Below are 13,615 nucleotides of genomic sequence, written 5' to 3' on the forward strand. Positions count from 1 at the left end.
GATATGTACCTGTCTGGTCTTTGTGCCCGTGGAAGCGCTTCCAACTTCACCCTCCTTTGGGCTATAGGAATACATTGGGAGAGGCCAAATGTTAACAACATCTTTGGTCGTTTTGCGTGACTGAGGGCACACACAAAGACCAGACCAGAGGTACCCATCAACTCGTCTAACCTCAGGTAAGAACATATTTCAGTATGTCAAACGGTGGCCTGTTCCTTTAAGGATAGTGGAGTGTACGAAAGGCGTTTCATTGAGATTAACTTAAATACATGTCCCGGGGAAAAAAAGCTGACGTCATTTCCTGCAGAGAAATGGAGCTCCACTAATCACGTGACTCTCCATCGACTGCATCCAGATGCTTTTGCCTACACTGGCCCATAGGCGCCGACCCCGTGGGTGCTGCGGGGCTGGAGCACTCACTCAAATCTTTGGGCACCCAGGCGAATTTGCCCTAATTAAATAATGATTGCCTAACTTGTAACGCCACTACAACGTTATCTACAAATACACAAGCACAGGGCGGTTCATTAAGTTAATTTACGCAAGGCGGTGCCATTTGGTTACGCTCGTTTAGATTCATAGGTAGAGCGCCGGGCTCAACCACGAGACTGTCAGTTCAACCGACATCGACTTTTTCTTTTTTTTTTGGGCACCCACTAGGAAGAGCATAAATTGGCGCCTGTGCACTGGCCAAAAGCATTCTGCTCACAGAGCCCATTGCGGCCATTAAGATTTAGATTTGATTGCATTTAAATGTTAGCTTCAATAGCTTTATTAAAACAGATAAAAGTGAGAGTGGGATGGATTTGGTGATGAATTCCCCAAGAGCCTAGACACTGGTGATGGAGAGGTTGTGGTGGCTAGTGGTTCCGCTGCTGTGGTGGTGGAGATGGGGCGGAGGTTTCTCAGACAACACCATTTCATCCCAGCTTTTTGTGCTCTCCATCTACAGCATCCCCCTTTCAGCTCTTCTGTTTCCCACTGAGTCCACGGTCAGTGTCCTGGAAGCTTCAGAGGACTATATCGCATATATAGCAGGCTGTGATTGGCTGAGAGACAGAGGTAGCGAGCTGGGATTGGCTGAGAGGCAGAGGTAGCAGGCTTTGATTGGCCGGCGGTGATAGAAAGGAACAAGGAGGAAATAGTGTTCATGGCTAATTTATGCTCCTGTTTTGTAATATTATTATCAATCCTAGTTATAGTGGAGAGAGACCCGTTTTAAACTCCTTTTTAAAACATGGCTCTTTCCACAGGTTGAAAACCTCACTGAAGAGCAGAAAAATGGTAAGTTATCACTATAGAAATATCCCGTAACACTGTCTATGCAGTTGGGAGTGCAGTAGGAACTTTCAAATATTCAAATTCAAATATTGATATTACTGATTACTGTTGTAATGTTGATTAATTTATTTATCTAAGCATTTGACAGACCAGATGTATTAAGTGCTTTAGCAAAACTGCTTTTCACAACATTCTACATGTGGTAAATGATGACACTATTATCCAATCTCTTACCTGTCGTCAATCAAGCACTAATTATTGCTAGTGCACCTCCACTAGTTAAAGCTGTTAGCTTTCATATGACATTTGGCATGGCCATCTAAGGTGAGATATAGGTTTGTTTGTGTTAGAATCAGGTCAATAAGTTATAAAGTACTAAAAATAAACAGAAAGTTTAATTTAGTGTTTTCTGCACCTGTATTAATGAAGGAGGGCAGGAATGCAGTTACTCAAGTACATGTACGAGTACATTTTGAATGAATGGTAACTTTTTTAAGCCTTATCAAACAGAATTCTTCAGATGAGTAAATATGAGCAGTGAAGCTTTTACTGATTTTTTTCTGAATTCCTCCGTTGTGAGATCAGTAAAGTATTATTACTATTGGAAGATTTGTGTACCTTCCCTTGAAAATTCTCCCATATAATGTATATATATACAGCGGGAACCATATGTTTACATACATTTCATAAAAAGCGGGGTTTTTTTTCTCACTGTGAAACATTAATTCAAATGGCAGAAGAATGAGAGATAGAATTTTCTATCTGTCTATTTTTATTACATTTTATTATACCTTTAAACAGTTTAAAGCCCAGATGATGATGTCATGACCTTGGAAGCACAAGTCTGGTTCATCCTTGGGTGTAATTTACAGACACTTGAAGGTTCAGGTTCATATGTGAATATCAACCCAAGAACAAATGCAAAAGACCTAAGTAAGAGTTGTCATTATCTAGAGTGAAACAAGTCCTGTATGACATGGGCTGAGAGGGAACTCTGCAGGAAGAAGCTCTGACTCCAAAAGAAACATAAAAAAGCCAGTTTGGGTTTGCGAATAAAAAGATGATAAAGATTAGATTTTTTGGAGGCATATCCTGTGGTCTGACAGAAAAAAAATACATAATGTTAACTCTATGTGGAAATATTGGAGCAACATGTCAAGACTTCAGCCAGGAAGTTCAAGCTTGGACGCAGATGGGTCTTCCAAAGTCCTGATCTCAGTCCAGTTGAAAATGTATGGGCAGAGCTGAAAAGGCATAGGCATGCAAGGTGGCCTACAAATGTGTTACACCAGTTCTGTTTGGAGGAATGGACCAGAACTCCTGTCAACTATTGTGAGAAGCTTGTGTAATTAAATCCAAAAAAGTTTGACGCAAGTTATACATTTTAGAGGCAATGCCAACAAATGTTAATGAATGATACTTTTGACTTTGTAAAAAGTAATAGAAAATTGTGTCGAAAATTCTATCTCTCATTCTTCTGCAATTTGACAAATAGAAATATTTTTAAAAATTCTAATTGACCTAAAAAAAAGAAAAGTTAATTCTGGTTTCTTGTCAGACAGTGTCAGACATACTTTCATTGTAATATATTGCATCGTTTCATACATATCATATTGAGCCCTCAGTATCGTGATAATTACTGGATCGTGACAAAAGTGTATTGTCCCAGCCAGGGGTTAAAGTGGGCGGGAACAGTAAAGAACGGTGTTCCCGCAAAAAAAAAAATATATAGACAACAGACAATCACCAACAACAAATAAACAAAGAAGAAGAAGAAGTGCATATGGAGATTATTTTTAATTTGCTGAAGCTGCGCTGGATAGAAGTCCACTCTTCAGAGGGAAACTGGAGAAATAATCACATAACCTCAGCAACAGCTCAGTCCACTCCCCGGGTTTAATCCGCCTCAATCTAACAGCATTTATCATGAAATCATCAACTTTACAGACATGAACTAATCCTTAAACGAAGTCTACTCTTCCCAAGCTTTTGCCCACTTTTTATTTCTCAACAATCTGCCTCATATTTTGGGTTTTAAAAGAATCCAGGCTAAAGTTGAGTCTTAGACTCGTCTGGAGTCTGATTTCCTCTCTGCTCAGCACGAGGAGCAGCTACAGACAGAGGAGGAACAGGGGCGGAGCTGACACGGGCCGCAGAGGGACTTGGGCCCCACAGCAGAGGGGCCCCACTGGGAGCGGGAGGCACACAGGATTTCGACAATAAATAAATAGAATAAATAATAAAAGTAGTCTAATTGCAGCTATAAAAATCAGTGTTGCTTTTATTTTATTTTATTTTTAGGAATTCTCCCCTCGGGGAGAAATAAAGTCTTCTGAATCTGAATCTGAGTATAAGGCTAATTTAAACAACATATTCTTTACTTAAAAAACACCAGATATCTGTATATTTTTTCTGATTATTCAAACATTTCCCAGGGAGAACTGGCTGTTGATATAATGTTCAGGGAGTATCTCAAACAAGAGCACGCAGAGAGAAGTTATTCTGTAAAATGGTTGAAAACTTATTTTTGATATAAATCCATTTAAAGTAATAAAAAACATTCAATCAATACACAGCCTTTCATATATCGGCCTAATGTAGCGTTCAGAGTCTTCTAGATTAGAGACCACCACCTCCCGAAGTCCACTTTAACTTTAATTACATCTTGACTGGGGATTTTGGTCCATTTATTCATTCATGTTTATTGAAAAAGTTTTTTGCCGAAGAATCTGGCAACCCAAAGTGTGGGGCTCGTTCCACTTACTGATGAAGAAATGTAAACAAATAACTTATACAGTATGTAAAATGTTTTGTAATTATGAATAAGTCAACATTAGACTGGTAAGATAACATCCCACCATGAAAACAATTGCAAGTAGAAAAATAATAATCTTAACCGACATTTAAGGGAGCAAACTGGCCCCAAACCTGAAGAGTTTGAGTCGGCTGCTGATATTCGATGAGAGTTTATCTAACTGACATTATGTTTGAGACTGTCTTGCTCTAACGACACCATGCAGGACGTTGTTTCTAACCCGTTGTTCCCTGCAGAGTTCAAGGCGGCGTTCGACGTCTTCATCCAGGACGCGGAGGACGGCTGCATCAGCACCAAGGAGCTGGGGAAAGTCATGAGGATGCTGGGCCAGAACCCCACACCGGAGGAGCTGCAGGAGATGATCGACGAGGTGGATGAGGACGGTAGGACAACACAAGCCACACCCTTTCCATATGTCGTACATGCTGTCCATTTCTTCTTCCATAACCTTTTGCACATTTTGTGGCAACTGTACAAGGAGGGAACTAGCGTCTGGTTTTGACCGTGTTAGAGGGTGGATCTGATATCACTAAGTAATTAAGAGTCCAAGACCAATGTCAAAGTTGTTGGTCCAGGTCCAAGGGCTGATTGGCTGTAACACTGGTCCTGGACTATAAACTCATTGACTGCCAGCCATTTTCAAATCAGAGAACTCCCCACTGAGGTTTTTCAAGATTTTGACTGTTTTTTCAAGACCCACAGAAAATTTAGGTCTAGGTCTATGTGAACACGAAACCCACCAACAGAAAGATTGGACTCTCTTCTTTCATCCCAAAAAAAGTTTGTGTGTACCTCTTTCCATTCTTTAGTAATCGTCCGTAGAAAATAGGTGAAATCACCCAAAATGCTGTTTTCTGACGGAAAAAATGAGAAAACGAAAGAGCAATGCTGCCACCTTGTGACTCAATAAAATAACTAGTAGTTCTTTTCTCGAGTCACTAGGTGGCAGCATTAGGCAGCACAACTAAGATTTTAACATCAGACATGCTCAAGGCTTTGCTGCAGCTGTTCCCATTGAAAAACCTAATTGACGTCTATAGACGTCATTGGCAGTCAACATTCGGATTTCAATTGACGTCATTGGCAGTCAATGAGTTAATGACTTGGTGATATCAGATCCACCGTGTTAGAGATACTAACCCACCATGTTAATGGGTATCTTTATCTTTATCTGTATCTTTATCTTTATCTTTATCTTTATCATTGATTGGGGTCTTACCATGAACCTTTAAAGACCCCAGACTGGATTTTTTTTCTAGTCATGGAATAAAAAAGGTCTTGTCCTTCAGCGCAGAGTACTTTTACTGTGCACCTAATTCTAAAGCCTTTTCACTGGTGTGAACTAGCAGCTAGTTGTTTTTGTTGCATAACGGTGATCAAGTTGTAAGTTGTCCCTGTGGAGAACTGGGATGTTAGAAATGCATCAGAAAGTTAGGATTGAATGAGTTAGGACCACAACAAACAGCTTCCAACCCATGCTTGCCCTCTTTCACTATTTCTAAACAACAAAGTCAGGTGTAAGGCCTTTCATTTGTTTGAATCTGAATGAGCTCATGATTACTCTGGACATTTTACACTGATAAACTCATAGGAAAACTGTCTGTGTCGTACAGGTCCATACATACGTACATAGTCCATCCTAGATGAAGGCTGTTGACTGATCGACAATAGAAGTATAGGAAAGTCACATCGGTCAAAAAGCAAACATGTGGGCACTGCAGAGGTTGCTGATATTAGCCCATCAACACACATGATTGACACCACGCTAGATAAGATAACCAGCACCTCTGCAATGCCCACGTTCTTATTGAATACAGGACGTTTTTTGTCAACTGCATTAATAAAACAGTGACGCAAATACTGTTCAATGTCAGTGGATTACATTGGCCTCAACTAGGTGCCTTTCAACAACAGAGTACAGAGGATGACTCAAGAACCTTCATCTAGGACCAAGATGAAAATGTTAACACAGAAGTTTAGGAAGTTTTGCAAGACAATAATAAAAATAATCCCTCCCATTTCAGTCAATCCAGGTGGTGATGGTTCTTTATTAGAGCCCCTGTGGTAAATAACTCTGATTGATCCTGATTCGGAGCGGTACAGCCAACAGCTAACGTGGCAAACGTGGCGGCCATCTTGTGACTGGCCAGCTAAGCTAACCCCTATAACAATGGTTCCCAAAGTGAGGTCCGGGGCCCCCTGGGGGGACTCAGAGGCACTACATGGGGACCCCAAAAGCTTGTCTACAAAACAAGTACATTGAAATAAGTTCATTTTAAAAGGAAAAATACTTCTTGGACAAATGCACCAGTTTAGACTAGTATTTAGCCGACTGTCAGTGTCATTTTAGCTGTATAACAATTTCCTTTCAATAGAATGATGATTTGGGGGGCCCCAAGAGATTTTCTGATAAGGGGCCTGAAAAGGGGTAAGGGACTTTGGGAATGGCGCCCCTATAGCCACCAATGCAACATTTTCATTGATCCACTGGCAGAACGTGAGATACTTCTACGTCTCGTATCTTAATCAGGGTCAGGTCATTTCTTTGAAACATTGTTTTTTAGTCGTATTAGCTTTGTTTTCTCCATTCATTCCTAGGGCTCAGTGCTTAGCATTCACTGTATCACTGTCCCATGTTCAATAAATATTGGTGTTCAAAAGTACTGAAATAAAGTAGGAAACAAATGTTATGTTTGACATAATTAGAAGTGAATGATTTGAAGTGTTAAACATAAGGTCAGTCACAATGATCAAAGAATCATGGAATAATTCAAAACATATCAAAACAGTATGAAGGTGTTTCCATTTGATGACATTGCACTGGGTTAGAAGGGCCAGTCACCAGATGGATTGTTTGTTTTATTGAAGAGCTTTGGGTTCAGCCTTTCAGTGAGTGGGGATGATGCAGATGTGTAAAGACATCTATAGATTAAAGGTTTTCGTTGTTAATTTGAATCATTTCACCAAATAATGGCCTTTGATTCAGTCTTTTCATTTATCACTCTCAAATTTTGACACAAATAATGGGTTATATGACTGATTGGAACTAAAGAACCACGCGTGTTTGTATCAATGATAACGGTTGTATAACATTTGATTACAAAATGTAACGGCAATTTTAACAAGCCTTTGCAGTGAATGTGAAAGTAGCTGTGAAGCCATTACTGTGTAGCTACATAGATTTGTGTGCACAAGAATGAACGCGAGTGTCTGTCATGTGTACAGGATTAGCGCACAAGTAAAATGTCACGTTCTAAAAAAAGAAACTACAAAGGTCTCAGTCTTACACATAAAGCTCTGATTACACACAATGAAAGGCCGCACAACTCGTGCACTAAAATAACTTCTAAATATAGGCTCTCCTGGCCAGCGGGAGTCCTCGTATAAGATCTAAATGAACCCTGCTCTCAGTGTTACAGTAATCTGCCCAGTGCCTGCGAGCCCACAGAACAAAAGCTGACGTGTGTTGGATTGTTGTGCAGCCTGGACGTCTAATCTCAGGGGAAAAGTCACCACACACTTGTGACTTGACAGGAGTGTGTGTCATCCTAGACTTGTTCAGAGCACTTTGTCTATCTCTACAACACACAAATATAGATCATTACCATGCACACACAACACGTGTAATCACAGACACATCTATACTCACACATGTGGCTGTTTAGTTTAGTTTAGTTTAGTTTAGTTTAGTTTAGTTTAGTTTAGTTTAGTTTAGTTTAGTTTAGTTTAGTTTAGTTTAGTTTAGTTTAGTTTAGTTTAGTTTAGTTTAGTTTAGTTTGAGCAGTAATCGTTCTGCTCAAAAGGAGTGGACCGAAGCAAAAGCTTATGAGCGCCCACCCCCGAATCATTACAATAAAAATGTTCATATCACAATAGCACAAGTATTATTACAAAGTACAAGGAACCTACGAAAACAACATGTACACGTACACACAACATACACGATATGATTTAACTTTGTTCTATACTAAATGTTTTATCAATCACACGATCATATTTTGATTTGCCTCATTGGCAAAAGTGAACCTGTTACACTTCAAAGTGGCTGTTTTAACACAGATTAAAATTTACAAGGCATTGTTTGAATTGTTCATATAATTAACAGAAACAAAGCACGACTATGAAGCACAGCTACAACCTCGGTCTCGTTTCATGAGCGATGTCTCGTACAAGCAAGTGACAAAGACGGTCATTATTCCTCTCAGATGGTTACCAAAGCCAAACGTTGTGAACATTAGTCACTAGTTTGATGTTAAAAAGAAATATTAGTATACATATTATACATATTATACATATTATACTCTATGATCGTGCTGCTTCCCAGTTGTCATTCCCATCCTCAGTATAACACATTAATTTGTGTGCAATTTCCCCCCTTTTTGTAAAATGTATAATGTGAAGCCCACATAATGTAGTGCGTTAAAAAGTCAGGGTGTAGAGCAGGCCAGCTGAAGAGGGCGTTAGCTCCCCATCAACAAACCCCCACCCAGCGGATATTTTAGATGATGTTCCTATGCTTTGCGGTGCATTAAAAGACGAGGATTAAGAGCTCGTTGGGAGGTGGTCCCTCTCAACAGATCCATAGCTCACCTAGACCCTAATTCTCCGTTATCAAATGATCAATATGTATGTGAGCCCTATGAGGCGGACTTACAGTTTTATTACTGCAAAGCGAGTTTCTCCACCTGCATAGTAGTAGGATAATCAGACAGCATTTACAAAAAGCAGAGATGAGATCGTCCGGTTCCCAGACTGGACTGTTCAGTAATGAACAGAACCGGTGACAACTTGCAGCCCTGAGGGACACCAACATGCTCGAGGAACGGGTTTTACTGCCACTGATGAACCAAGCTCCTGTTCAAGCACTGAATATTTCAACCCAAAAAGATCAACAAATAGGGCACAATCAGAGGTGGTCAAAAACAAAGTTAATTTGAGTGATAGTAAGTTAAGTAAGTTATTTCTATTTTCTAATTGGTTCTACTATTGGTTTATTGAATGGCACTTTAGCACTTAGGCCTTGGTAGATAAAGAAATGAAAGAGATGAAGGGGGAGTCTGATATAATTGTTAGAGACAATATCTGAGTTACCCTATAGGCCCATATGCACTGGTGGTGGTGAAGAGGAGATGGAGAAAGTTTGTCTAAGGCTGTGAGTGGTTTACCAGTGTGTCATTAAAGGTGCACTTGCCGTACTCGTGTTGTAGTTTTCCCCACAGTTGTTTGTGTTCGCGTTCCAGGGAGCGGCACGGTGGATTTCGACGAGTTCTTGGTGATGATGGTCCGATGCATGAAGGAGGAGAGTAAAGGGAAGGCCGAGGAGGAGCTGGCGGAGCTGTTCCGAATGTTCGACAAGTAGGTTTATAATCGAAAAAAATCACAGAAACAACAAACCACGGACTCAAACAAAGGACCTTTCTTTCAGAAACGGAGACGGCTACATAGACCTGGAGGAGCTGAAGAGCATGCTGGAGTCCACCGGAGAGGCCATCACGGAAGACGACATCGAGGAGCTGATGAAGGACGGAGACAAAAACAACGACGGCAAAATCGATTATGACGGTGAGAGGAGTTGAATCTTCTAGTTACATAACATTTTTACAAACTAAAAAGTGAAACAAACTGTGAACACATTTCTGGATGGTTTTGAGGGTTCTGAGAAAGTACATATAAGTCAAGAGAAGGAACCAAATCATCTCTTCCGTTCGGGTTGACAATTTTCTTGACATTTTGTAAACTAAAATATCAATGTCAAATAAATGCTAGTACTTTACTCTTTATAATGAGTGATATATAGTATGCGATGTGGCTTTAAGTAAACAGAAGTCAAATACCTCAAATTAATAATAATAATGTAATACAATGTAGTGCTCAAAGATACTTTTTACAGCCACACTAGGGGGCGCCGTGACTTGATATTATTAATGAACATCATGTTTACCCTCCTGATTCTTCAGTTGAAACGAGGAAAGGATTTGTCTTGTTTGGGGGTTTGGCTATTTTTTTAACTGTCTGATGTTTTTGTAGATGATTAGATTCTGAAACATCTTATTTAGCAAAAAGCTAATCATTGACTTTGTGATTCAAGGGCCAGTGTTGGCATGAATCAATAAATCTGCTTTGTGACGACGACACTTGGGGCCGCCATTGTTGTAGTACCTCCACATAGCCACTAGTACACCATTGGAAAGCATTGCACTTTAGACACATTAAAAACAACTTCAAAGCCTGGTTTCTAATTTTCTTAAACTTTCTACATCTAGATATTCCTCCTGTGATAACGCTGGGTTAGGTACAATTAAAGAAACTTTTCAGAAATGTCGTACTAATGAGGGTCGAACTGTTTGGGTTGGAACAGCGCGAACTACACGTTACACAAGGGTAGTCTACAGTGAAGATCCCGCCCTTTTGCCCTTTTTAGGAACATGCTTCATCAGAGCTGGGGAAGAGGAGTCTGTAAATCCGCCATGATATCCCCCTTGAACATAGTTATTTTGTCAAATGGGGAGGAGTGAGTAATGACCGTCTATTAATGATGTGTGTATGGCATGAATGCTGCCTCTGGGAGAAAAAAGAATCATCTAAATGATATACCTAACAATACTATATTTTTGTTGACTTTTTACTAAAAATAGAATTGACCTCAGCTCAAAAATCAATATTTTGTTCAAACTCTTGCTTGGATCCTGTTCCAAAAGTCTGCAAGACAATCTGCAACAAGAAGAAAAGGGAGTGAGACAAAAACTGTTTTGAGAAAACCTTTGAATAAAACTAATAAATAAACTGAAATAGTCTGTTTTTGCAGCTGATCAAAAGTTTAGGACCACATGCTTTTACTGAAAGGCCAAATCTGTGTAAACATGTGGATTCAGTGTCATTTCTGTCAGGACTTTGTCCTGATGCAAAGACATTCTCATTATATCGTGTTTTGGTTGTGGCGCTGCATTATTTTCATTAAAGGGTTTACTCAAAAATGTTTGTCTCGCTATTTCTTCTTGTTGCCTATTGAAATTCTACTTCGAACCTTGTTGAGATCTGGGTTTTATGATGGAGAGTGTACTTTGAGATAACTGATAGACATACCTGTACATACAAACACAATATCCAGACAGGAATGAAGAAGAAGATATAACTCTTTTTGTGGATCTGGTGATTTTGTATTTTTACATGAATTCAACATGATTTCAACAAATAAATAAATGAAATGGAAAATTACATTTTAGTCATGATTTTTTTTGTGGCCAAAAGACTTATATGATAAAACTGAGAACATTTATGCCTTGGTGCTTGTATCACAAAGCTAACTACAATAAAGTATTGCCAAGCAGTGCAACAATAGTCCCCCCCAGTGGAGTTGAGGCGTATTACCTTTTTAATCACCTCCGATCCACACTGGTTTGACCCGAGACTCTTGTGTTGTTTCAGAATTCCTGGAGTTCATGAAGGGAGTGGAGTGACCTCTTCTCCTCTCTCAGCTGCTCCAAACGTCGCTCCTCAGTGCTGTCATTGTGAACCAGGACAATGTGAAACCCAACAACACACAATAAAACTGTTTACTCACTTCTGTTCACGCATCCACTCTGTCTTCAAATAGTATTCATCTAGAAAGGATCTGAACAAGGACTACACACAGCTCAGCACTGACAAAGTGTCTAAATATCACAGAGACATGAATAGTCTCAAAGAAATCATCTTCATCAATGCCTGACCCCAGTGTTTGAAGAGGACGGTGTTTAAGGCTGTCGCCGATATAAAGAAGAGCTTTTCAACATTGTAATATGTGAAGTATTACAATATTACATTGTTTTAAAAGTATATAGCAGAGATGCCCAAAGTGCGGCTTGGGGGCCAAATGCGTCCCTCAGACCAATTTTGGCGACGTTCAGGCTTGATGAATTGGCACACATCTCCAAAGGTAGTACTTTTTACAAGAAGTGCCATAATTCCACATGATTAAAACCTCAAAAACTGACATTTTATTGTGAGACAGAGCTGGCATTAAAGTTCCAAGCCTAAAAAGGCCAGAGACGGCGTTCTATCTTAACCTGGTTTGGAGCTATAGCGGAGAGGAGGAGAGGCTAAATGCTAAGGCTATCTCTGCTGTGTTTACGTGACTTAGGGCACGCGTGAAGACCAGACAGGTACAAATGAACTCATCTAAGGTAAGAACATATCTCAGTATGTAAAAACGGTGGCCTGTTCCTTTAAGCCTCTCTTAAGTGCCCTCTAACTTGTTTACTCTTATATATACAAGAGTATATATATATGGCCCTTGATGAAAAAGGTTTGCCCCCCCCTTGTGTCTAGTTTAGGTTTGCTCTGTTTAAAGCAGCACTAAGTAACTCATGCCCCTAAAGGCCATAAGCGCCACTACAGGTGTCGTAGGATGTTCATTAATTGTCCGTGAGAGTAAATACTACACTGACAGAAAAGATAAAGGGACAGAGGGATGTTGTACATTGTGCCACAACTCGATTACACAATGGAGATTTTTTTTTCCCCAATAAAACTGCTAAAGTGGCAGGGAGGCAGGAAAGTTGCAAGTGTGGTTTTCTGACCACCAGAGGGAGATGAAAGCCCCCGCAATCATCCCATTAACACTTGTATTAACCCAGAGGGACTACGGGAAGGATTTATTAAGGTACTTAGTTAAGGTACAAGTTACTTAATTCTGCTTTAATGCAGGCAGGCACAGGCCCCGCCCACTCTTCATACAGCCTTGATGATCTGAGTTTGTGATGGATGAATTTAGTGAATTCAGTGTGATAAAACAAAATCATGATACACAACTTTTTGTCCCAGCGCTCATTAGAAAAGCAGAAAAAGCAGAATGTAGGTTTAAGAATGCAGGGTTATGTTTTGACCTGACGACATGGGCCAGACCTTACGACTAAAGTCCTTATTAATGCTAGCGCAGCCTCCAGTAGGTACAGGTCGCTTCTCTTTTCTTACCTACTCTACTGCTTCTGGAGGATATTCTTTATAAACCTCCACGGACTTAACCAGCTCAACTTTACTTTGTGCTGGGACAAACAAACTTGTGGATACAATGAACACACGTCCAAAAATGCTTGTTAAAAGTAATTTATTACAAAGTATTTCATAAAATAATACAATCTTAAGACACGTTGAGTGCTTCTACAGGACATGCAGAGCTGTGTCGTGTTCAAATACAAGTGAAAATATTTGGGAAATGATGGAAATACTTTCATTATTTAAGTGACAGTAAGGAGATGACATGGTGAAGCATTTTGGTCGTTTATGTTGCAGCTATAAGGGGGCCCTATGCCAGATGCGGTTTGGAGGTATGTCTTTTATTTTGGGAACAACTTCCAAAAGCGTGACACAGGTCAAAGAAAACAATATAATTTCTCAGGGCCCCCACAGAGTAGTGGGGCTCTGTGCAGTCTGCTTAAAGCTAGAAACGGCCCTGTTAAAGGCCCTGTACCCTGTTTTTCTTGTTGTAGAAAAACTGATTTTGTATATTGTAAAAGCTGACCTATGTGAAGAAAGAGAGTG

The 13,615-nt window shown here is 39.9% G+C and overlaps 1 protein-coding gene across 1 annotated transcript in view; it reads left to right on the forward strand.

Moving 5' to 3' along the window:
• Positions 1–11,656, forward strand: part of LOC306964610 (troponin C, slow skeletal and cardiac muscles-like) — a 12,441-nt gene extending 785 nt beyond the window's left edge. Inside the window, exons 2-6 of the mRNA XM_079558689.1 lie at positions 1,254–1,284; positions 4,333–4,479; positions 9,337–9,451; positions 9,522–9,658; positions 11,522–11,656. Of these exons, the coding sequence (XP_079414815.1) occupies positions 1,254–1,284; positions 4,333–4,479; positions 9,337–9,451; positions 9,522–9,658; positions 11,522–11,553 (462 nt within the window). The 3' untranslated portion in view covers positions 11,554–11,656. The remainder of the gene's footprint in view (positions 1–1,253; positions 1,285–4,332; positions 4,480–9,336; positions 9,452–9,521; positions 9,659–11,521) is intronic.
• Positions 11,657–13,615: the final 1,959 nt, after the last annotated feature.

The sequence above is a fragment of the Gobius niger genome (assembly GCF_951799975.1).
Source record: "Gobius niger genome assembly, chromosome: 6".
NCBI lineage: Eukaryota > Metazoa > Chordata > Actinopteri > Gobiiformes > Gobiidae > Gobius > Gobius niger.